This window comes from Artibeus jamaicensis, unplaced genomic scaffold (assembly GCF_021234435.1).
Source record: "Artibeus jamaicensis isolate MK-2021 breed Jamaican fruit bat unplaced genomic scaffold, CSHL_Jam_final contig_723, whole genome shotgun sequence".
Classification (NCBI taxonomy): Eukaryota; Metazoa; Chordata; class Mammalia; order Chiroptera; family Phyllostomidae; genus Artibeus; species Artibeus jamaicensis.
In genome coordinates, this window is record NW_026521938.1 from 1,705,591 (window position 1) to 1,730,669 (window position 25,079).

At 43.1% G+C, this 25,079-nt stretch overlaps 1 protein-coding gene across 1 annotated transcript; it reads right to left on the minus strand.

The window, feature by feature from the left end:
* Positions 1 to 622: 622 nt before the first annotated feature.
* LOC119053156 (zinc finger protein 530-like) lies at positions 623 to 13,575 on the minus strand. Its single transcript, XM_037150641.2, has 4 exons — positions 13,358 to 13,575; positions 7,006 to 7,254; positions 4,842 to 4,968; positions 623 to 3,593 (listed from the first exon to the last, which is right to left on the minus strand). Exons 2-4 carry the CDS (start codon positions 7,036 to 7,038, stop codon positions 2,290 to 2,292), a joined length of 1,464 nt encoding a protein of 487 aa, XP_037006536.2. The 5' UTR covers positions 7,039 to 7,254; positions 13,358 to 13,575; the 3' UTR covers positions 623 to 2,289.
* Between the last annotated feature and the right edge of the window lie 11,504 nt (positions 13,576 to 25,079).

Below are 25,079 nucleotides of genomic sequence, written 5' to 3' on the forward strand. Positions count from 1 at the left end.
GATTGGAAGTGGCCCCTTTCAGTTATGGGTCTCTTGGACCTGGATGATACACACATCTGGTGCTAATATATGTGAATGGATGCTGAAACGCTCCATCTACCACCTGGGGGAGGAAATGCTTTTCTCTCTCAACTATGTCAGCCTTCCCACTGGGGGCTTTGGAGACTGAGAACCTGATTTGTAAACCCCTCCTGACAGCAACCTGCTGGAATATCTTCTCTGTCAACTTTCAGCCATGGTGCCCGTGGGTTGCGACTGGGAAAGCTACTTACCCACTCTGGATCAAAGGTAGTGGTGAAGATAATGAACTTTTTTGGCCCTCCTGTCACTGGAACGAGCCCACTGTTTAAGTCCCTTAAGGACCAGGTAGCAAGCCTGGTTGCTGTCACCAACTGCAGAAATTCCAGTTCCGTGTCATTTACCAGGAATAGGTGAATCTTCGATTTTGGTGAACTATGCAGTCTTTGGTGAAATTTCTATACTTTTGAGAAATACGGTTTTGCCATCTACAAAATCACAGTAACTGTTGGGAAGTATTATTAATTGGGCCACTTTACAATTCCAACAATCTGCTCTAACCAGCTTCTGTTGGCTTATAATATGTAATGCTGATATGAAAAAGTCACTTTTATCAGCAAAGTTTATTCATAAAAAGCAGAGTTTTGTAATTTGAGAAGGAAAGGAATGTTGGGGGGAGAAAGCTGGGAGGGGTGTTTTGGAGGATAGGGAGAATTCAGGGAGAGTACTACTTCTCACTGCATGAGTAGCTGGAATAGTTGATTTCTTGGAGGACATGCATTTACAATAATAACCTTGAAGTTGGAAACAAGTCAAACATCCTCCATTAACAGACTTAAATGTAAACAATTTGTGTACATTCATACAGTATTCAACAATAAAGTATTTCACATAAGTGTAACATGTATGCACCTCAAAATTAATGAGCATAAAATCAAAACATAAAACCTTTGAGAGCACTCTCACTTGAATCATAAAATTTTATAAAATACATAATCTGTGAAAGTAACATCAATCCCTAGTTGCCATGAGGGCAGAGGGAGACTTTAAAAGGGCACAAGGTGAGAATGAGTTCATAGTTGTTCATCATGATTTTGATCATTTTATGGATGTATGCCAAAAGTACTGGAAGAGTTACAGTTCCTTAGCACGTAATAGTCATTCATATGGAAGTCTGGATCCCCCTACTTTTTCATAAACAGGCTTAGAAATGTTGATTCATGATTTGGGAGGAAGAACAGCCCTGTCTCAGCAGCAGGAAACACTCAAATGATCTCATTTGCCAGTATTTCCTGACAATTGCTTGGCTGGGTCACCATCCCTGGTCACCCTCCTATTTTCATCATCTTTCCTCTGCAGCAGTATGTTCAGATAGAACAGTGCAGACACTACCATAACAACCAAGGCTGTATTTGCTGACAATGGCCTCACTGCTGACAGTGACCATTACAGGTCACTGAAATGTGCGGAGGACACGTGCTCTCTAGTTGCCCTTCTCACCCAGTGTTTTGATACAATTAGTTTCAGTCCAGCCCCTGCAGTCTTACTGACAGCAGACAACTCTAGACATGAAAGGCACATGATTCCTTTGTACTACCTGGCAGACAGCTCCCCCCCATAGTGCTTGACATATGATGTGACATCTTGGCAAAAGGAAACCAGTTTATACTTGCCAAAAGCACTGGAGGTTGTCACGAGTTTTACCCTCCTTCTCTGGGCTAACAAGGACCACAAAGTGCTGTAAGTCACTCTTAAGAGGACTTTAGCAGCAATGCAAGTTAGACCAGAACCAGAAGGCAAGCCTTTTCAAGCTACCATTATCCAGCCTGATCTCAGCCAACAAAATTGGATTCCGGATTACCCCTGGTCAGAAAGGAGGTAATAATGAATTCCCCCTCCCTCTGAGGTGGTCTGTGTAAGTAAGGTGGCTTATGGAAGAGGAATGATTCAGGCAAGGGAACCAGCAAAGTAGAATACACAAGGCTACAAAATTCTTTCTATGCATGAGGAACTCAGGGTCAGAATCTCCCTACTGTAGACACTGAGATGCATAAATTTCAAATTCAAGCAGAAGGCTTCCTTAAAAAAAAAAAAAAAAAAAAAAAGTAGCATGTTCCCTGAGGCAGATCTCAGGATTTTCTTCTGTGTAGACTTTCTGGGGCCAAAGGACATTAAATATTAAACTATCTGTCTCTAGGTTACGTTGTCATGTTCAATTGACAGGAGAACAGTGGCTGAAAAGTCTGCCGAAGCCAGTGCACATTCATGAGGTTATCTGGTGTGAAGCTTTCTATGTTGAATGATGTGTGAGCTCTGGCTAAAGGATTTCCCACATTCCCCACACTCGTAAGGCCTTTCTCCTGTATGAACTCTCTGGTGCTGAATGAGGTTGGACTTTTGGCTGAAGGATTTCTCACACTCACCACACTTATAAGGCCTGGCTCCAGTGTGAATTCTCCGGTGCTGATTGAGGGTGGAGCTGTGGCTGAAAGACCTCCCACAATCCCCACACTCATAAGGCCTTTCGCCAGTGTGAATCCGCAGGTGCTGAACAAGTTTGCACTTGTAGCTGAAAGATTTTCCACATTCGCTACATTTATAAGGCCTCGCCCCATTGTGAATCTTCTGGTGTTGGACAAGGTTGGAGCTCTGACTGAAGGAGTTCCCACACTCACCACACTTGTAAGGCCTGGCTCCTGTGTGCACTCTCTGGTGTTTAATCAGAGTAGAGCTATAGCTAAAAGATTTCCTACACTCCCCACACTCATAAGGCTTCACCCTATTGTGAATTTGCAGGTGCTGCACAAGTCTGAGTTTGTAAGTGAAGGCTTTCCCACACTCACTGCACTTGTAAGGCCTGGCTCCAGTGTGAATTCTGTGGTGCTGAATGAGGTGGTAGCTTTGGCTGAAGGATCTCCCGCATTCATTGCACTGATAAGGCCTCGCTCCCGTGTCAGGTCTCTGGCAATCACTAATGGGGGAGCTTTGGTTAAAGGATTTCTCATAATCATCACAGTCCTGACTCTGAGGGTGAAGCTGCTGATGCTGAAAGAGTCTGTATTCATAGCTGAGTGGTTTGCCATAGTCAGTGCACGTGTAATGACTTCTCCCACTATGAAAAGCTTCCTTGTCCCTACATGTGAAACTGCTTGATGACTTTGCCCCTTTCAGAGTGGCCTGATGCTGAAGAAGACTCAACATGGCAAGGAAGTCTTTCCCAACTGCTCCGCAAGTGAAGGTGAGGGGCTTTCCTGACATCTGGAATTTGCAGCTTGTCACAACTGAAGCTGTGTCCATGTCCCGCTCATGTGGCTTCTCTTCACTGTGCTCCTGGTGGAGGTTTGGACTGAACCAGCGTTGTTTGCCGCAGGCCTCACAGGTACGTGATTTCTGGCCAGGATGTGACCCTGGGTACTCTGTCAGGTACAAAATGTCTCTCCCCACCAGGATGCACTTCTCACAGGGGTGATTCTCCTGAATGGCTGGGTCTGGATTTGGAGTCTGGCCTGGTGATGTTTGTGCTACAGAAACACTCTGCACAGAAAGCGCCTCCTCCTCCATTCCGTACCAGGAACCTGAAAGCAAAAGGCTGGTGAGTACATGCTACTCTGCAGGGGAACAGCCCCACCACAGATGTGTATGAGGGACGCCAAAGAATTGAATTCAGTGGATTGTTTTCAGGTTGGTGAGAGGGACTGTTCTGTACCAAGTATGGGAACTCTAAGAGCCCAAAAAGTGTGGGGCATGGTCCCCCACTTACTCTTTCCTGTGGCCTTCAGCCGAGTCTTGGTCATGTGCAAATTTATGTCCAGGCCAAGAAAAACCTGGTTGGAACTAGCTAGAATTGGTGTTCAGAGATTGTTTGAAAGATATGTGCAATCCCTGCAATATTATGTGTGAGGTAACACTGGGGTAACCAAGGACCAGAATCAGGGTAGAAATGAGAACTGAGAGAAGAGTCAAGAATGGGGAAGGGCAGGCAGACATGAAGGGGGCATTGACACTGGTGGGCACAAGACAAGCTCCTGATGTGAACATGCCCTACCCTAGCTGCCACTCACCGTCATGTCTATCCTATGAGACACCCAGGACTCTCTACCTGGGGTTTAGGAAAAATTGGGCGGGACCTGCATGATAGGAAACCTAAGGTGACATGTGAGGAACTACCACTGGCCCAGAACAATTCTGCACATTAACAGACAACAGGAAACAACTAAATGTTAAAAGGAACCTTAGAGGAATCTTGTGAGAACAACCCTTGAGACATATCAGTGACAGTGCACACAGGTCTAAGTGGAGAGAAACACCACACAGAAAGCAGGGAGGATAATCTGGGCTGAGCTGCCAGGCCTGGCCAGTTACCCAGCCAGGGGGAGGGCAGGCAAGGCCAACTGGGGCAGCACATTTTGGGCTCTAGGTTTCCAATCGGTCTACCTGGCCAGGGAACTGGAAGATAAGGTCCAAGTATGAGAAGAGCAGCAACCCTGGGAGGAAAAGGAAAGATGGCAGCTCCACTTGGATGTTAGAAATAGCAGGGGGAACACTTTGTAAAGTACTGGTATGACTGTCTGAAACCAGTATAGTAACACTGAACATCAAATGTAATTTCAAGAGATGGAGGCTAAGTCAGGGCACATGCCTGAGTTGCAGGCCATATCCCTAGTACGGGGTCTGCTAGAGGCAACCACACATTGATGTTTCACTCCCTCTCTTTCTCCCTCTCTTCCCCATCTCTCTAAAAAAAATATAAGTAAAATCTTTAAAGAAAAAAAAGAGAGAGAGGGAGGCTAGCCCATGCACTGGAGTGGGGGTGTGAGTCTTACCTAGTGAGGTAACAAGGGCAAAGTTCTCCAGCATCACGTCGTGGTACAGGCATCGCTGAGTCTCGTCCAGGAGCCCCCACTCCTCCCAGGAGAAGTACACAACCACATCCTCAAAGGTCACACGGCCCTGCCATGAGGTGAAGACATGAAACTACAAACAACCCCTCTGCCAAAGCCTTAGAGTAAAGCTACCTAACTCAGAGATACCAGGCCCTCCTTTTCATGAGGTGGCCCAAACGCAGACGCCAGCTATCCCCCCAGCCAGGCGATCTCCCTGAAATGTCCTCCCAGGTACACCCCAATATACCCTTAACCTCCACCTAAGTCCTTAATATCAAGCGCCTGAAGCCACTGGCTCAAACACACTTTCCACGGGCACCTCCTGGGCATGTTACCCACCACGTGGCATCAACAGTACTTGGCACAAACAGGACCCAGTGCTACCACAGACCTGGTGGACCCTCAAGTGCACAGTGAAGGCACCCTGTCAGCTTGGGATCCTTGCTTCAGTCTCAACCACCTCACATATACGCCTGGTCCTCTACCTATGTTGTATTGAGACCCCCTCACCATTCAGCCCTTTTCTTTACTCTCACCCTCATTCGGTCCTCAGATATGTTGCTTTGCTAGGGACTACTGTAACAAAGCACCCAGTCATGCTGTATCAGAGCCCGTCTATAGCTTCATTTTAACATAATTACCACCTTAAGGACCCTATGACCAACGACAGTCATGATGTGAGGTATTGGGAATGAAGTACTTTAACGTACACATTTTAGGGGGACACAATTCAGCCCCTAAGTTCACAGATGAGCTCATCTGACAGCCTGACTAAAGCACCCCAGGCTCCACAAAAAAAATCCCCATAAAATCCTGGTGAGTGAAGAATAGTGAACGAGCCTTTAGGTCAGTCATCTGCCTCAACAACTCCTAGGCTTCTACAGCCACCTCCTGTCCATTCTCCCCTCGGAGGCCTTATTCACCTGCTAGATAACCCTCCTCTCCCCGCTGACCTGTATCTGACAGGCCATTCCTTCCAACCGGTGCCCAGAAAGAGACCCAGACTTAGTGCTAAACCTTCTTCCCAGCCTGTCAATAACATGCCACCTGAATTCCCCTTTCCTACGGGTGACACACAGCTCTCCATCCAGTCCACACAGTCCACCACCTATTTGGTGCCTAATACTGAACCTCATCTCAAATTTGTAGACCTTTATATCCAGCTGCCTCCATTCAGTATTTTCTGAACCGTGTTATACTCTTGACCAAAATCACTCCCAGTACTGACTGCTCTAGCCCAGTTAAGGGAGCGCCCACAGCCCTAGCTGCTCAGGCAAGAATTGTAGGGCAGGGTCAGTCACCCCTCCATTCTGTTCCTTACTTTCCAAAAACTTCTACTTCAATGGCTACAATTTATATTAACTTCACATGGGCCTTCTGGTAGCTTCCTCCCCAACCATCCCAGTCTGTTTTCTGCAACTAATGGAACATGTAACGGCACTGGTGAGACTACCATTCTACTCGTGCCTGCTCTCAGTGTTTTGCACATACTGGTACCTGTGCCCTATACAACCAGCCTGGGTTTGATGCTTCTCCAGGGTGTCAGACCCAGGGACTCAGACCATGGCAGATGGAGAAGACCAGGACACCCATCCCCTAACTTGTGCTGACAGTCATTAAAGTCAGAGGGGGAGGGTAGGAAGCAGGCAATCGTAGTGGAGTCCCCTGGGATCTGGTCCCCTTTCTGCTTCTGCCCACTCCTGGACCCAAGAGACCTCAGCCTGATTGTCCTCAGTGCCGCCTCTCACTCAACCTCCCTGTGCCACCTGTCGTCAACCTTCTCTTCTGTTATTCCTGTAAACAGCCTTTTGACGAGCTTTCGTCATGTTTCTCCTTCGGTGAGATTCCTCTGGCTCCCACAACCCGCAGTCAGCTATTTCCAGGAGTCACTCCACCTCCACACAATCTGCTCCCTGCAGCAGAAGGTGGACCCCAGGTTCCTGAATCTTCCTGACTCAGTCACAACTTGACATCTTTGCATGGTTGGCCCCTATGGCGTGTCACCCATGACACCTCACAGTCCTGGATGCTAAGATCTAAGCTGCAGGACATAACAGGTGCCCACACCTGGGGTTGTAGGGTTTGGTGGAGAATGTACACTCACCTCAACCGGGCCCCTCAGTGCGGTCACTGCCATTGTATTCTGTACAATAAGGACAATGGCTCCTGCCCCACCTTCTCTGTCTGGTCGTCACATCTGGACTCTCTGAACAAGAAGCAACCACAAAGAAGATGATGGCAGTCATGGACCTTCATTGGTTCCACAGTCACGTCACTCCACACAGGCTTCTCTGGGTAATGATGTTCTTGCAGCTCCACAAGCCTGCAAGCGGAGTGGCCACAGCAGAACCTCCTGGAATAGAGGGGAAACAGCACTGCCAGGGGTGTCCTGGCTACAAGGACTGGAGAGGACTACTCTGTTTTAAAGGGGCGGTGCCCAGATACCGGGGGAGGTGCCAACTGCTGATCACTTATGTGCATGTGTAGAGACATTACTCCAGCCTCCAGGAAGTAGACAAAAGCTACCAGTATTAACCCCCAACTGCCCGCAAGATTATAAAGCTCCAAATCACATTCCCAAACTATTTTTTAAAAATCCTCACCTGAGAATATATTTACTGATTTTAGAGAAACACTGATGTGAGAAAAAAACATTATTCAGTTGCCTCCAGTACACACCCCAACCAGAAATCAAACTCACGACTTTTTATGGTGCCTAGGATGATGTTCGAACTAACTTAGCCACCTGGCCAGGGCCCTTCCCCCAACTTTTATATCAGCCCATTTTATAGTCACACTGACACCAACTATGCTCACTAGCTTCTGTGGCTTCTGAAGCTGAGCCAACTAATATTTGATTATTATAGAACCCTGAGGACAGGGGAGAGTTTCTTCCTCCCTGACATGATACAACAAACACGAATGACTAAAGGAGCCAAATGTGCTCACCAGAGTCAGGATGCTGTCTCTAATTCTGGCTTCCTAGAAAGGTCCACAATGTAGTCTAGTGATGAATGTACAGCACTCACTGCTTATATCTGTAAGTCACAAGAACAACAGAGCCATGAGGCAAGACCATGATGTTGAAACACACTGTATGAAAATCGGATTTTAGACACTATTTCCTAAACCTCTCAATTCTATCTAGAGTATCCCAGGGAAACATGCATGTCACTCTCACAAAAATGTGGGTAGATACACCAAGAGTTTCAGGACCCAATAGAAGAAATAGCAGGAGCTGAGATACTGGGACAAAGTTTAATGACCTAGAGCCTACTCAAGAGGCAAGTCATGCTGGGCAAAGCCCCATGCCCATCCTGTGCAAAACAGAAGATGAATATAGCATCCAGCAAACCTGCCAGTGCTAGATGATCCCTTTAGAAAAAGAGCCAGTTTGTTAGCAAGTTGTTACCAGAAGCCTTATGTCTTTGGATTTCAACACGTGCCCACTTTTTGTTAAATAATTTCTGAGGATCTCAACCCCAGTCTGAGTGAGGAAGATAATGCCCAAATTTAAGTGTGTTTAAAGGCTGATTGTATCTGAGTCAGAGGAATGTAGTGACAGAATAGTGACTCCACTATCACCACATAAGAAAATTATCTCACATAACAAATTCTTTCATAATTTCAAAGCTGTTTTCTGTAGATCAGAATAAATCCTGCAGCACTGTAGTGATGAACATGCTCAATAAATTTTGCCTAAGGCTGAACCTACAAACCACAATCTTACATTAAAAAAGAAGTATCACAACCCTAACCAATGTCGCCCAGTTAGTTCTTTATCTTCCTGCAAAGCAAAAGATTGACAGTTCGATTCCTGAGTTTTGGACCAGTCCCTGGTTGGGGGCATGGGAGAGGCAACCTTCATTGATGCTTCCTTCTCGCATGCATCAATGTTTCTCTCCCTCTTCTTCTCCCTCCCTTCCCCTTTCTCTATCCAATTTAAAACCTGGGCAGAGAACCTGAATCAACCTCTTCAAAGAGAACATACAGATGACCAACAGACATACGAAAAGACATTCACTGTCACTAATTAGAGAAATGCAGTTTTAAAACCACAATGAGGTATTACCTCACACTTATAAGAAAGGCCATCATCAATAAATCAACAAACAAGTGTCCGTGAGGATGTGGGGAAAAGGAAACCCTTGTGCAATATTGGCAGGCAGGCTGCAACTGGTACAACCACTATGGAAAACATTATGGGTCTTTCCTGAAAAACAATGAAAAAGAAAACCAAAACCCGCCTTATGACCCACCAATTCTACTTCGGAGGACATACCTGAAGAAACCCAAAACATTCATTCAAAAAGATCTATGCATCCCTATGTTCACTGCATCATTCCAACAGTCAAGATATGGAAGCAATTTAAGTAGCCACAGATAGACACTGGATAAAGAACTTGTCATACATGCATACAATGGAATATTACTTAGCCATAAAAAAAGGAATGAAGCCCTGGCTGGTGTAGCTCAGTGGATTGAGAACGGGCCTGCAAACCAGGGTATCGCGGTTCAATTCCCAGTCAGGGCACATGCCTCAGTTGCAGGCCAGTTCTCATCCGGGGACAGACAGGAGGCAACCATACATTTGATATTTCTCTCCCTCTCTCCTTCCCTTCCCCTCTAAAGATAAATAAATAAAATCTAAAAAAAAAGAAAAAGAAAAATGAAACCAGACACATAAAAACAATTACCATATGATTTCATTTATATACGGACTCTAAAAAACTAAATAAATGAACAAATAAAACAGAAAAAAACAACTAATAGACGCACAGCACATTTTGATATTGCCAGATGGAAGGGCATTGTGGAGGGGGGCACCTAGGAAAAAAGATGGGATAAAGAAGTACAAATTGGCAATTACAAAATACTGATGGGGATGTAAAATACAGCAAGTACAGGGATGTCCAGCCACTACACTGTAACCCTGAAACTAATATAACATTGACTGTCAACTGTAATTGAAAATTTTTTTAATTTCTGAAAAAAATATTAAAAATTTTAACTACTTGTGGATGTTTGCATGAGGGGATAGAGTAGAAAAAGGGACAAATTAAGAGTATTTCTTGGTACTTCCAAAGCTGATCAAATTGTGCATCATAAAAGATTTGGTGCCCTGGCTGGTGTGGCTCAGCGGATTAAGTGGTGGCCTGCAAACCAAAGGGTCAATGATTAGATTCCCAGTCAGGGCACATGCTTGGGTTGTGAGCCAGGTCCCCAGTGGGGAGAACACGAGAGGCAACCACACACTGATGTTTGTCTCCCCTTCTTTCTCCTTCTCTACCCCCTCTCTAAAAATAAATAAAATCTTTAAAAGAAGAAAAAATACAAAAGGTTTGGTTACTTTGACTCAAGATAATGTATTTGGCTTAACGCATCAGAGCTACAGAATGTTTTCAAAACCATTCGCAAGCTTGTTTTAATAGTCTGAGGTTAACTGGACATGTGTGTTTACCAGTTTTGTGTGCTTTCAAAGTTATTGTTTCATTTGATCCTACTAACAGCCAGCTGAATGATAAATGCCTGTTTATTTTTACCCTTCTTTATAATAAGTAGGTTTTTAAATATAGCAAAACATGTTCATAGTGCTAGCGTATAGATGACCACCAGATTTTGTTCCCGTTGTGTTTTCTAGTATACTTAGAATTGCCTGACAGAACTTACCCAGGTTTAATTGAACTTCAGGTGAGTAATAACAATTTTATAATGTATATTACATGGGACATATACTTTTAAAAATTCACTGTTTATTTGAAATTCACATTTAACTAAGTATCCTGTATTTTATTTCCTAAAGCTGAAAATCCTAAGTATACCAGTAATGTCCTATTTTTAACTGGGTATATTAATTTTATTATATGAAACAGTTATACCAGTTTCTTATTGCTGCTGTAACAAATTATCATGAATTGAATAACTTAAAAAACACAAACCCAACCTGGTTTCTCCTTTTCTTTAGGATTCCATTTTGGTAGCTGCAATTTCTCCCTAATTGCTTTCATTCCAACCACTCTCTTCAGATAGATTATCTTGGTGGAAGTAAAATTTTTCTTATTTATAATAATACCTGAACATATTTAAAAAGTATAAGGTGGTAACTTTTAGCAGATACCTGTGAAACTATCACCACAGTCAAGATGGTAAACGTATTCATCACCACTCAAAAGTTTTCTCATAGCCCTTTCCACTACCATCCCCTAAGTATCCAGACCACCATTCTCAAGCAACCACTGACCTGCTTGTTATGATAAAGTTGTATTTTCTAAGATCTTATATAAATAAAATTAAGCTATGCTCTCTTCATCTGCATTCTTCCACTCAGCTAAATTTAGCAATTCATCCATGTTTTTGCATATATCCATATTTTATTTCTGTTCAGACTGAAGTGTACCCCAGACCCCAATGCAATAGTATCAAGAGATGCAGTTTGGAGAGGTAATTAGATAGATGAGGTCATCAGCTGGGATTCTCATAATAAGTTTAGTTGCAAGGTGTGCAACCTGTGGCCCAGGATGGCTATGAATGCGGCCCAACAGAAAATTGTAAATTTACCTAAAACATGAGATGTTTTTGTTAGCATTTATGTATTTAATGTGTGGCCTAGAGACATCAAAAGGTTGGACGACCCTGGCAGTACCTTTGAAAGATACCAGCAGAGAACTCTGCCTGGCATGACTCAGTGGATTGAATGCTAGCCTGTGAACCAAAAGGTTGCTGGTTCAATTCCCAGTCAGGGCACACATCTGGGTTGCAGGCCAGGTCCTCTGTCAGGGGTGTGTGAGAGGCAACAGATTGGTGTTTCTCTCCCTTTCTTACTCCCTCCTCTCTCTCTCTAAAAAAAAAAAAATCTTTAAAAAATGTTTAAAAAGAAAAGATACAGCAGAGACCTTGTACTTCCTGTCTACCACGTGAAGACAAAAACAGGCCAAGTGCAAGACAGCAAAAGGGTCCTTATCAAGAGCCAAAGCAGCTGGCACTTTGACCTTGGACTCCTTAGCTTCCAGAACTGTGAGATAAATTTCTGTTCATTAAACCACCAGTCTATGGTATTCTGCTATAGCAGACTAAGATAACTGCTTTTTCTTCCTGAGTAATATTCCACTACATAGTTGTACTACAATTTATTTCATTTGAACATTGTATACAGGTCTCTGCATAAACACGTGTTCTTTTTTTTTTTTTTTTAGATATATACCTAGAAATGGGATCGCTGGGTTGTATGAAAGCTCTATGTTTAATTTTAAAGACTGCCAGACTGCTTTCCAAAATGGTTACACCTTTTCCATTCCTACCATCAGAGGATGAGAGTTCCAGTTGCTTCCACATGCTTGGCAACACTTGGTATGGCAAGTGCATAGTGGTAAGTCATTATGGATTTCATTCTGAATTGTAAATACTTAAATGTATTTGACATACTTGCTCTCCGTTGGATATATTTTGCAAAATATGTTCTTCTTGTCTCTGCCTTTTCATTTTTATGTCATCTGAAAAACAAAGTTTTTAATTTCTAAAGTCCCTCTTGTAGTCCCCAGAACTGTGAGAAATTCCTGTTGTTCACAAGTCACCTTGTTTATGGCATTTTGTTTTAGCAACACAGCAGACCAAGACACTTTCCTTCCACAGGAAATCTAGTTGAAATCTAATAGGAAATCTAGTTGATCCTTAATAAGAACACATCCAGAACCCAGCCACTTCTCCTAAGCCACTACTTTGGTTCCATGAAGCCTCCACTGAATGACTACAGTGGTCTCCACCTTGATTTTCCTTCCCTTTCCAGACCCTCACATTACTCTGCAATGATGGAGCCCTAGGACCTGAATTCAGTCATTCTGGCCCCTCCATTCCAAGGCCCATCACGTCCTCAATCTTCTCCTGCTCTTTGCTCCATCGGGAAGAAAGCAGATCTATGGTTTCCTAAAGCTTCCACCTCAGCTTTACCTCTAAGCAGTTTTACCTCCTGAACTGTAATAACCGTCCCACACCTCTTTACATAAGGTGCCAGAAAGGAAAATAAAATACAACCATGTCCAGTTTCAACGGGTACATGCCTGGCCTTAGAGCCAGTAAGACCTGGGCTGGATGTCTAACCTCTGTGCCTCACTGTCTTCATCCCCGTCCTTCAGGCTGATCTCACGCTGAAAGTCTTAGGGAAACTTGTAGAACCCTAATGTAGTCCCCGTCCCTCCTTTGTTTAAAACCCTCCATGGCTTCTAGAGTCCCGAGAATGTAGACAGAACACACGCCAGACGGGACTCCGCCTCAAACACTTTTCCCCCACAGGCACAGCGGACCCCAGCTTTTCCCGATCGTCCATGCTCAGTCGCACCCTCTCCCAACAGCACCGGGAGACAACACAGCCATGATCGGAAACAGTACCCCACGGACCCGCACGGTACCGAACGCCGGGGTCGAGGGGTAAGGCGATGACGGCCTGGGGGACGCGCACTCACCTCAGCCGGGAGCCTCAGCTCGGCAGCCGCCATCTGGGCCTTGGGTGGAGCGGGACGGCGGTCCCTGTCCCGGTGCAGACCATCTCGGGGGGCCTCAGACCCGCTTTTGTGGCGTGCGGACCACCTCTCCGACTTCTGGATCTCGCTCACCGCCACAAGCCCACGCTCTGAAACCACCGCCGGGATGAACACACCCGAGCAGCCAAAATGACCGCCGGGAGGAGGACACCGGAAGTCACGCCTCGGGCTCGGCGCCACAGGCGGAAACGCCTCCGTCCTGAGCCCTCATTGGCGCAGAGCGGCTGCCGCTCGGCGCGGAGCAGAAGGGTAATGTAGTTCTCACGAATTGGTGCTGGCGGTCCTCCTCTGACCTCCCGCCGAAAGCATTGGATCCCCGGGGCGTTGGGAGATGGCGTCTATGGCCCCGGGACTTTAGGAAGGTTTGGGTCCCTTCGTGAAGCGGCGTAACTGAGTTTCTGGGGAAAGTGGTGTGTTGCCTGTCCTTGTTTACCCAACTGTTCGGAGACATTCTCTCAAACTCCATGAAGTTCAGCTCGTTTCTAGGGGCTAAACATTATTTCAGACACCTCCTCCCCAAAGGCCACAGACCCATATGTAATATCATTGTGTACGTTTTAACTTGCGCTGATTTTTCACCAGAACTACTTCTGCTACGACCTTTGAATCGCTACATAGTCATTGTTAATGGCTATCTGAAACCTGCATGGTACATGCTAGGAGTATATTAAATTGATTATTTCAACTCCTGACTCGGAAGTAATTGTCACTTTTCTTATTGCAGGAGCTCAGCTCAATGGGTAATTAAACTTATCTCAGAAAAAAAAATGTTAAAAATGTAAAAATTGCATAAAGCTATTGATAATGACTACTTAGTGATTCGGAACTACTTCTGGTGAAACATCAGTGGATGCTGAAAATAGTAAGCCCTTGAAGAAGTTTTAGTAGTGATGTCTGAGAAAACAGAATTAACATGAGCACATGACTAGAATGGTCACTCGAAGTTTTGTATCTGTATCCAAAATGTGATTCCTCTCCATTCTTGAAAACGTTGAACCGTACTAGGATTGCAAAAATAAATAGAAGTATAATGTCTGCATTACAGCATTACTCCTTTAGAATTGCCTGTACAGTGTTTTGTGTGCTGAGATTGTGGAAAATATTTACCAGCAACTATGGCCTTCATTTTCATGAGAGACTTCACAAAGGTAAATGAGCTAATAAATGAACTGAATGTGAAAGTCTTTTACTGCAAGCAGTAGTCTCAGAAAACATTGGAGAGTTCATCCTAGAAAAGGCTTTATGGTGAATATGTCAGGCCATCCTGGCCTCCATTGTCATCAGAGAGTACATGTAAAGGAAACGCATTATGAGTGTAATGAATGTAGCAAATCTTTTACCAGTAGCAGTAAGCTGTTATCATAAGAGAGTTCACACTGAAGAAAGGCTTTATGTGTGATGTGAATGCAGGATGTTTTTCTTTATATTGTTTATGGTTGCCTCTCGCACACCCCCAACCCAGGGACCTGGCCTGCAACCCAGGCATGTTGGATTGAACCAGCAACCCTTTGGTTCACAGGCCAGCACTCAATCCACTGAGCCAAGCCAGCCAGGCCTATATTTTGTCTCTGCTATCATAATAAAGTTCATACTGGAGAAAGGCCTTATAAATGCAATGTTTGTGTGAGCATCCTGACTACCAGTATTCTGAACTTTGCATCTGATAGGTTGGTTATCTCCTCACCATTTCATTTTTTTCCTCGAGTTTTGATCCATTCTTTCATTTGGGCTATATTTCTTTGTCTTGGCACACCAGTCTGAATAAATGTTTCTTCTTTAACTCTTTGGTTGTCAGACTTCCATACAGTATGATTTCCTGGCAGTTCTGATTGTTGATCGTTTTTTGTTTTTAAATTGGTTGTTTTCTTCTTTTGGTTGTGCAAGGAGATAAAACATATCTACCCACGCCTTCATCTTGGCTGGTACTCTTAATAACTCCTACATGCAAAGTAACTCGTAACTGGTCTGTCCACTTCCCCATCCCCCATGCCAGGTTAGTTAGGTCTTCCCTGTTTGGGGGACCTTCATATTCCCTCTTACAGTAAGACCTTCTGGGTGTCTTAAAGTAATCATGGCCTTTATTATCATCAAAGAGTTCACACGCTACTAAGGCCTGTTGAGTGCAAAAATGTGAAAAGTATTTTACCTTGTAGCCATATTTTTTTGTTATTAGGTCACGCAAGAAAGGTCTTACGTGGGCAGCAAATATGGGAAATCTTTTAGCAGTAGCTAGGCCTCTATTACCAGAGAACTCAAGCTAGTTAAAGGCTTCAGGCATGAAATGTGTGAGGGAAGTTATTTAGCCATAAAATTTTGCCCTCTTGACATTGGTTAATTCACACTCTGGAAACACTTTGATTTAAGGGGATGTGTATTGTCTTATTCAGTGAAATGACACTGAAGGAAACTCTGAGTAGCCATCTGAGTTAAACTTTATATGAATCTTCACAGTATGAACATTCCCCATAAGTTTAATGTTTAAGTTCTAAAGAAGCTAACAAATTGTGATATAAACTGATTGTAACTTTTTGAACTCTTACCAGTGGTGTAGAGGATTCCATTTCTGCCTCTGTAGCAAACTGTTGATTTGTTTAAATGTTATTAATTTTAGCTTATTAGTTTGTTGTGGTCTCTTACTGCTCTTTTAGTTCATTCCTTAAGGATTAATGTTGAGCACTTTTGCAGTTCTGTATTTAGTAATTATAAGTTTTTAGTAAAATGTGTGCTACATAATTTACCTCTGCTTTTATGAATTTGGGCTCCTCTCCTTTAACAAATAGGACAGTGAAACAACAGATATGTTGCAATGTCATTTATTTTTATACCTTGAATAACAAACTTACAGAGTTACTATGGTAACTGTTGCTTTATGGAATAATTGTTTTCAATATTGGAAAAATATTTGCATTTTTTAAAAAGATTTTACTTATTTTTAGAGATAAGTTAGGGAGAAAGAGAGGGAGAGAAACATCAATGAATGAGAGATATACCTACCAGTTGCCTCTTGCACACCCCCAACCGGGAACCTGGCACTCAACCCAGGTATGTGCACTGACTGGGAATTGAATCACTGACCTCTTGGTTCATAGGCCAGCACTCAATCCACTGAGACACCAACCAGGGCTTCAATTATTTTTGTATATACAGTGTTATAGGCACATATCATACAATTTAAAGAATGATCTGAAGTGTTGAAATTATTAGCATGATTTTTCTCTAATTCCTTTGACGTCCCAGAGCACTCACCGTCTGCCCCACAATCTTCATGGCACAGATGACACAATGCCATCTGTGTCATCTCCTGTGGTGGCTCCCAGGAAACTCTTTTGAGTCTCAGGTACACTTTGTCTGCCTCAGCTTTGAGCTTGGCACAAAACTGGCCCTTAGGAGACCCAGTGAATTCAGGCCTGGATCTTCGCCTTCACTCACCTTTATGTGGCAGGCTCAGATCCAATCCACTGTGGTGAATGGATGTCTCAGTTTGACTTTTTAAGTGTTGTTGGTACATGGATCTGACATTCATTCTGCAGGAATGGGGACAGTTGGATACGTACACTGAGGTGTCATATTCTGATGTTATGCTAAACACCTGGAGGATCCTTAAATCACTGGTTGAGTGCGCCCCTCTTCTCCATGCAGGGGACTTGCTGCCCATGCGCTTCTGTCCTGTTTTCAGAGTGGCTGGATGAGGCCCTCTCTTCTTTGCAGCCCTGATGATGTATACTCTGGACGTACATCATCCTTTCCAGTCTCCCTGTGACTGTATCAGGGATTTTTAAGTAGAAACATAGTACTTCCCAATGCAAATTCTTACTCCGGTGCTCAGCGCACTCTGGCCACAAGTGACATCTTACTCCAGATTTCCTGAGACTAGAGCCAACTGGGCGAGCTAATGTCCTACAGCCTGTCAGCAGACTTGTGGTCAATGGGCTTTTCTCAGAGAAGAGGTTCAGTCCGGAGCATCCCCATGAGACATTTGCCATCAGTTCTCTCCAGGTATCTTCCTAAACAACACGATCCATTTGAAGTTACCAAGTGGCCTATGTGAACATGTCTGAAAACTGACCCCTTTACCATTTTCGTTCTGCCTCACTGCTGCAGTAGAATGTCTTGGATTTGTGCTGAGTCTCTAAAGCCCTTCTAAATGTTACTCATTTTCCATTTTAACAAAGGGAACAGCCCTGAGTAGATCCTGTGAGTTACTGTGACTTTAGAGCATTGTTTTGAGGTCCTTGTATTTTCAAGGTAACCTATCATTTGTAGCTTGTTAAACTGGTATTCCCAGCGAAAAAAGTGATAGAAATACACTTTTAGAACTCAAATGTCAGATCCATATAGCTCTGACTGGTGTGGCTCAGTGGATTGAGTGCCAGCCTGCAAACCAAACGGTCTCTGGTTCAATTCCCAGTCAGGGCATATGCCTGGATTGCAGGCCAGGTCCCCAATAGGAGGCACATGAGAGGCAACCACACTTTGATGTTTCCCCCCCTCTCTTTCTCCCTCCCTTCCCCTCTCTAAAGAAGAAAATCCTTAAAGAAAGAAGTACTATAAATATAGGTCATTTTAAAGAGAATAATAAACATGGTTCCAGATAAGTCTCCTAAAGACAGATCAAGTGTCAGGTCATTTGCAGGCACAGTTCAAACTCCACTCATCGAGGGCCCTGCCAATGTGGTTTGGTTGGTTGGGCAGGTGATGTCCCACGTATATGAGGGGATTCCAGGTCAGGGCATGTGCCTAGGTTGCTGATTAGGTCCCTTATCTGGGCGCCTGCCAAAGGCAACCAATTTGATGTTTCTCTCTCACGTGGATGTTTCTCTTCCTCGCTTTTGCTCCCCTTCCCCTCTCTCTAAACCCTCTCATCCTTCCTCTCTCTCTCTTCTCTAAAAGCAATGAAAAAATTTTTCTAAGGTAAGGATAAAAAAGCTTTCCTCCTTTTAAAAGCTAAATATGTATTTATGTTTTATGTATTATTTTTAATGACTATTACAATTTTTCTTTTTATTGAATTTATTGCGGTGACATAAATTATATAGGCTTCACACGTACAACATCATCTTCGTCCTTTAGCTTTGAAACCCTTTAGATGCCAGATTATCTTTCTATTTGCATTCTCTCACTGGCAGCTTCTTTAGGTGTGTTCACTTTCAGTGAGTTTAACAGGAAGTTTTAGCACCCACCTTTATCCAAGACACATTACTAAATATTCCTACAGTTTCCATTTGTAACTGATGCTCCAGTAAAGTAAAAAAATGTATATCTAGCCCTGACTGCATTGCTCACTTGCTTGGTCGTCATCCCGCAAAGCAGGTTTGGGCCTGGTCACGGCACAACCGATCATGTTTCTCTCACACATCAGTGTTTCTCTCTCTTTCTCCCTCCCTTCCTCTCTCTCTAAAAAATAAGTAAATAAAATCTTTAAAAATGCATATTGTTAGGTTAGGCCGGAATTAGATAAAATTAGCAGGGAGGACGAGGCAGGCACCAGACTGTCTCAGCAAGGGAGATAAAAAAGTACAGAAAGTACAAGGACAAGATAAACCGCCTTGTGCATGACCTTGTCCTTGCAGAAATGTATCCATTGTTGCAAGCAGAGACATAGCCATGTGTGTTCTCTCGAGATAGCCAATTGCTAACAGCTACGTCTGCTTCTGTATTTGCTTGCTTGCTTGCTCACCCCAATAAAAACCCCAGGCTGTAAGCGCCAGGCGCAACTCTCATTTGCAGCCATTTTGGCACCGTGTCTCCAGACACCCCGAGAGTTCGCCCCTGCACAGGTAAAGCTTTGAAACTTTGGCCAATAAAGTTCCATCTTAAACTCCTGAAGGCTTCCGACATTTGCTCGCATTGGGGTATGTTACACATATCTAATCATTGCTATAGAGTTTAAGGTTCACTCAGAAAGTGATTAAAAGACGCAGTCTTCATGCTTTTCACTTCATGGAAAAAAACTCTGAGAATAAAGTTCAGGAGGCCTGGTGTATTTGCTCAGAAATAAAAGGAACAATACTCCAGACTGGTGTCAAGGACCCATGGAGGAGAGATATTAGGTGGCCCTAAGGCCACCTAAAGTGGTTGTGGTGACAGCATTCCTTTTAGTTTTTCAGAACATATTCCATCTGGCTCTCTGTCAGTATTTGTGTTCCACCACAGAAAATAGTTGTTTTCCTCCATAACAATTCTTACAGAAGTTCCAGGGATATGGACTTCTTTTTCTCAGACTATGACAGGTATCTAAGAATCGTGGTGACCTTCCGTATTTACATAGAGTGCCAACATGTCTGCAATATTAGCATCTGTGAAGGTTTGGAAAGTGGGCATGTGAACCTGAGATAAAGATTCTGGATTCAACAAGTGAATGTTTTCATTGGGAAATAATGATCATTTTACCTGTAAATGCAGTGACAGCGGCTGCCTGGGGACTGAAGATTGTTTCTGGAAAAAAGTTACAAAGTGAGCAAGCTGCAAAAGGATATTAATGTTAATTAGTGGAGTTGTACAATGAGCATTATTCAACAATTAGAAGAGAAAAAGCTCTATGGAGCCTTGTTGCCGAACAAGAGGTCCGAGGGAGGGGTAATACAATATTTGGCCCACCCTAGGGATGCCAAAAACTGCTATACAACAGGGGCCCCTCCCAAGGACAAAATACTAATATCTACTGGGCTCTTCTGTCCACCGCCAATTGGAAAGACATCTCTCAATGCCAGAGATTTGTGAAAAGGAAACAAAATGTTTATTTAATGCTATTCAGGCCTAACGCCTCCACTAAAATATCAAAGTCCTTTAGGGTATACTCCTACACCCACACAGCTCCCTTCTCTCACTGTCCCAACTCTGGGTACCGTAAATCAGGAAAAGAGCACACGTCTGTGTTGCAGGCCGCTATTGATATGGGAAACTTTGAAAAACCTCTATTTAACCTTTATTTGCCCAGGCCCCAGGCGCCCTAGGGAGAATGATGGGGATGTCTAGGATAACTAAACAACAGTGCATTAGCTAGGACTGAGATTAACACCCTGCTGTTAAAAACTGACCTTCGATTTTAGCCTTTGTCCTCTGCTTCTGCCCCATAGCTAGAACTAACTTCCGCATTCCGCTTCTGTATCCCGCTTTGCTACATAGACAAGAAGACCCTGTAAACTATAAAAACCCCAAGAATCCTTTGTTCGGGGCTCAGAATTTGGACACTGACTCCTATGGGCCCGTGCACGTTAAATAAACCTCGTACTCCAGAAACCCTCAGTGTCTGGTCGCTTCATTTTCCTGCAACACTATGACCATTGTACCTGTGGCAGCGTGCTGGAAATATTTTCTGTTTTTATTTAGAAGTGATTTTTATCATTTCTGTTAAGTGTTTAACTTTTTTTGACTGTTACATGTTCTTCATGTTCTTCAAATGTTAGTTTATATTTCAGTGTATTTGGTTTAACTTTTAAATAAAAAAGAATGTAGGTACATTCATGATTTCTTGTTAATTATAATGAAATTTCAATGTCTTGGCTGACTTTTCAAGGAAGAAAAAATTATTACAAAAAAGAGAGAAGTAATAATTTACTTCTCTCTAAGTATTAAGAAGGCCATTGGCTGCAACCACACACTTACTCAGGGCCAGGTGTTCAGACTGGAAGACAGTGTTTTCTGTGCGGTGAATGTGGGGAGTATTTTACCACTAGAATTGCCTTATATTATTGTCAGAGTTTACACTGTGTAAAGGATTTAAGTGTGTGGTAAACATGAAAAATCATTCAGCTATAAATCTGTGCCCCTTGATGTGGGGGCCACTTCTCCACGAGCCCCCTGGGTGCCACGGATGAAAATGAATATGGCCGAGACATGATGTGATCTGTTTGGAGAGGAGAAGTGAGCTATGGCCAATTCCTTAGGGGAGACAAAGGCCAGCAGCGGCCAGTTTTTCCGAGGAGAAAGAGGCCTCGAGCCCCCACCTCCAGGGCTTTTTATTGAGTTGTAAAACACAGGAATACAGGGCGGCAAGGATCAAATAGTAGATAACATTTCAAAGAAATCTGAGGGCTTACTATGAGTCAGAGTCTGTGAGGAACAGAGTTTAGGGTTTCTGGCTCAAACCCTTAACATATTAATGCAAGCACTCTTAGCAGAGCAGATTTCACAGGTTTATCAGAAAGTCTTTGTGATGCCAGATTATTCCCCAAGGACACACTCTAGCAAGGCAAGGAGCTGCACCTCTCCCCACAGGTATTCAGGCTTAAGGGGTTAGAGCCAGGAAGCAGTTCTCCCAGAGAACATGGGGACTCGGGCTATGTCAAAGCCAGGGGGCAAGAGTCTATTGCTCTTTGTTGCAGCCCCCCCCCCCCCAGTCCTTCCTTGAAGGCCTTCCAAGTGATTGAGTCTGGCTTAGGTTGCCCCCCTGTACTGTGAGGGGTCTTACCCGTCATTGACTTCCGACCAAGCTTAAGGGGCAGGGAGAGGAAACTGAGGCAGCGTTTACTACCAGAGACAAGTTCTGTCTCCTGTGGCTCACATTCCAGAGGTTGTCCCTCGCCCTTAGCCACAAGGGGTAGAGATACAATTTCTAAAACCAGGCAGAGCAGTCTACAACACCTTGACATGGGAGAGTTCACGTTGTGTGAATGCTTAGATTTTAGGAAATGTGTTACTGTCTTGTTCAGTGTAATCACACTAAAATAAACTCTGAGGAGCCATCTGTCTGATTTGAACTTATGTCCCCGGCAGTTTCTATGGCTCAAGGCATTTTACCTCTACCACTCGGTAAGTCTTCAGAGTATGTACCAGCCACTACCCTGGTGTGCTTGGGGGAGGTGACCTCTGTCCTCCCATGTAGGGAGGACAGAAGTCTGACTTCTGTCGTTCCTCAGCAATACACTTTGTAAGATCAATGTTGCAGAGGCAGGAGCACAAAGGTGTAAAAGTGCAGATCTGCAGTCTGGGATTGTTGCTCTTGTGACTCAGTCAGTATTTCTGTTGACCTGGGTTGTAATGTCCTTCATTGCTTATCAGTATTGGCTTCTGCTGAGGCAAGACTGACTCCCTGCAGGCAGGAGGAGATTGATAGTGGGTTGAAAATAATGTTGTGAAGCATATTTTGTTTTTTAAATATTTTATTTACTGATATGAGGGAGAGAGAAAGGGAGAGGAAAGAGAGAGAAACATCAATTTGAGTTTTGTGGTTCCACTTATTTATATATTCATCAGTTGACTCTTGTACATGTCCTGAGTGGGATCAAACCTACAACCCTGATGTATCAGGAGGATACTCAAACCTTGAGCTCTCTGGCTCCGCCATATTTTCTTAAAAGAGAGAAACATAGAGATTTAGTTAAATGCAGAACCATTTTCACAGCTTTATTACAGTGTAATTCATATTGAATTAAACTGCTCATACATACAGTATACCATTTGATAAATTTTTTAAAGATTTTATTTATTTACTTTTAGAGAGAAGGGAAGAGAGGGAGAAAGAGAGAGAGAGAAACATTGAAATGAGACAGATCGATCAGTTGTCTCTTGCATGTAACTTGACTGAAGACCGAATCTACAACCCAGGCATGTGCTTTGACTGTGAATCAAACCCACAATGTTTCACTTTGCAGGGGATGCCCAACCTACTGAGCCACACCAGTCAGGGCGCATTTGATAAGTTTTGATGGAGAATTGAACCTATGAAACCATGATCATAGTCATAATAATAACTATATCTGTTACTGTATGTTTACCTATTTTTATGATTTCTTTTGCTGCCCTTCCCTTCTTGCAGATAACCGTTGACTTATATTCTCTTGAAATTGATACCTTGCATTTCATTAAATTTGATGTTTGCAATTATGAAATGTATGTGTTAATACTTTTTAAAGATTTCTCAATGTTGCTATATGAGTAGATCACCTTTTTTTAAGTAATGTTACCTTTGTATATACAAATATTAGTTTGTCACTTCCTTTTTTATGCACATGTGTTATTTCTAGCTATGTTCTTTTTCTTTTCTCAATAAATTAGAATGCAGTGTCTGACTCACAGGGCAGGTTAATATTTAAGTTTTAAAATGACTCACATATTGTCATTTAATCTGTTTTGTTTTGCATTTTTATCAAGAGTGTATGAGGGTTTCAAATTCACACTGTTTATTTAATATCTAATGTTAGCAGGGCCAGTGATTAACCCTGCTAATAATTGCTAAAGGTGTATAAGATAAGCAGTAATTAACCCTGCTAACAATTGCTGAAGGTGTATAAAGATAATTGCTAAAGGTGTATGAAGGTTTCAAATTCACACTGTTTATCTAATATCTAATGTTAGAAGGGCCAGTAATTAACCCTGCTAATAATTGCTAAAGGTGTATAATTTTTGTATTATTAATAAGTCTCTTTATATTTTCTTTTTTGAAATTTAGAAGAAATGCTATTACAAAAGGAAGGAAAGAAATGTCTATATTTTTGAAGGAAGTTAAAAGAAAGTAGTTCTTCTTAATAAGTTGGTTACTTCTGAGTTAAAAAGAGACAAGCTGTGGTTGGTGTGAATTGAGTGCCAGCCTGAGAAACAAAACATTGCCAGTCTGATTCCCAGTCAAGGCACATGCCTGCATTGCAGGCCAGGTCCCCCAGTGAGAGGAGCGCAAGAGGCAACCACGCATTGCTGTTTTTCTCCCTCCTCCATCTCTAAAAATAAATAAATTAAATATTTTGAAAATTAAAAAAATAAAATTACAATAATAATAAAAAGAAATCCTTACCATCCTTTTGTCCACATTGTTATTGTTATCTTGTTAATTGTTGACTGTAACTATCCAGTTCGTAAACTCACAAAAATTCTTAAGGATTGGAAGTTTCTTATCTTAATATAAGATCTAATAAATCATGCAACATGCCATCTAGCAACTTGAAAGGTGCTAAGAATTGCACAAAATAGAGTGATTTTATAGGCAGTAACAGGAGCAGGAAGGGGGATTAGGAGGTTAAAAGAGTGGAATATTTTAGGCAAAGTCACCTTTTCTTAAGGGAAGGTACGGGTCTTATTTGGCAGGATATTTTTGAGCCAGGACACCTTTTCTTTAGGGGGAGAAGACCTGGAAAAATTTTTTTATCATTGAAATTGCCTCTTTCTGTGGGGGATGGAGAGGGTTCTTGAGACACATTCATTACCTTACTGCTTGGCCAGAAAATTTCAAACTGGATGATTAAGATCATGTTTCTGGGAAGGACTGAAACTGCAATTAGCAGGTATTATGCAGTTAATCAGCATCACCAATGCTATTTCGGGCCTGTGGTTTTCTGTTTAAAGATAGCCTGTTGCTCTGAAGCACAGGTAACACATGGACTTACAACTGGCATTGAAGTCGCGGGGAGGTGGGGGGCGAGGTAGTCTTGTGGGCCTGGGCCTTGAACCTATCTTCAGGTAGATAGTGTCAGAATTGAGTTTTTGGTGCAATTAACAAGTAAAGACCTTCCCTCCTGGTAGCAGCCGCGCTTTCCAGGATCTTTCCAGTGCAAACATCCTAATTGCTAAGGTTAGCCAACATCCCGCCCCTTGGCCCTTACATCGCTGAGAACTACATTACCCAGAAGAACGTGCTGTGAGTTGAGCCAATGATAGGTCAGAATAAAAGCATTTCCGTGAGATTCAACCACCTGGCGCCGGGCTTCCGGAA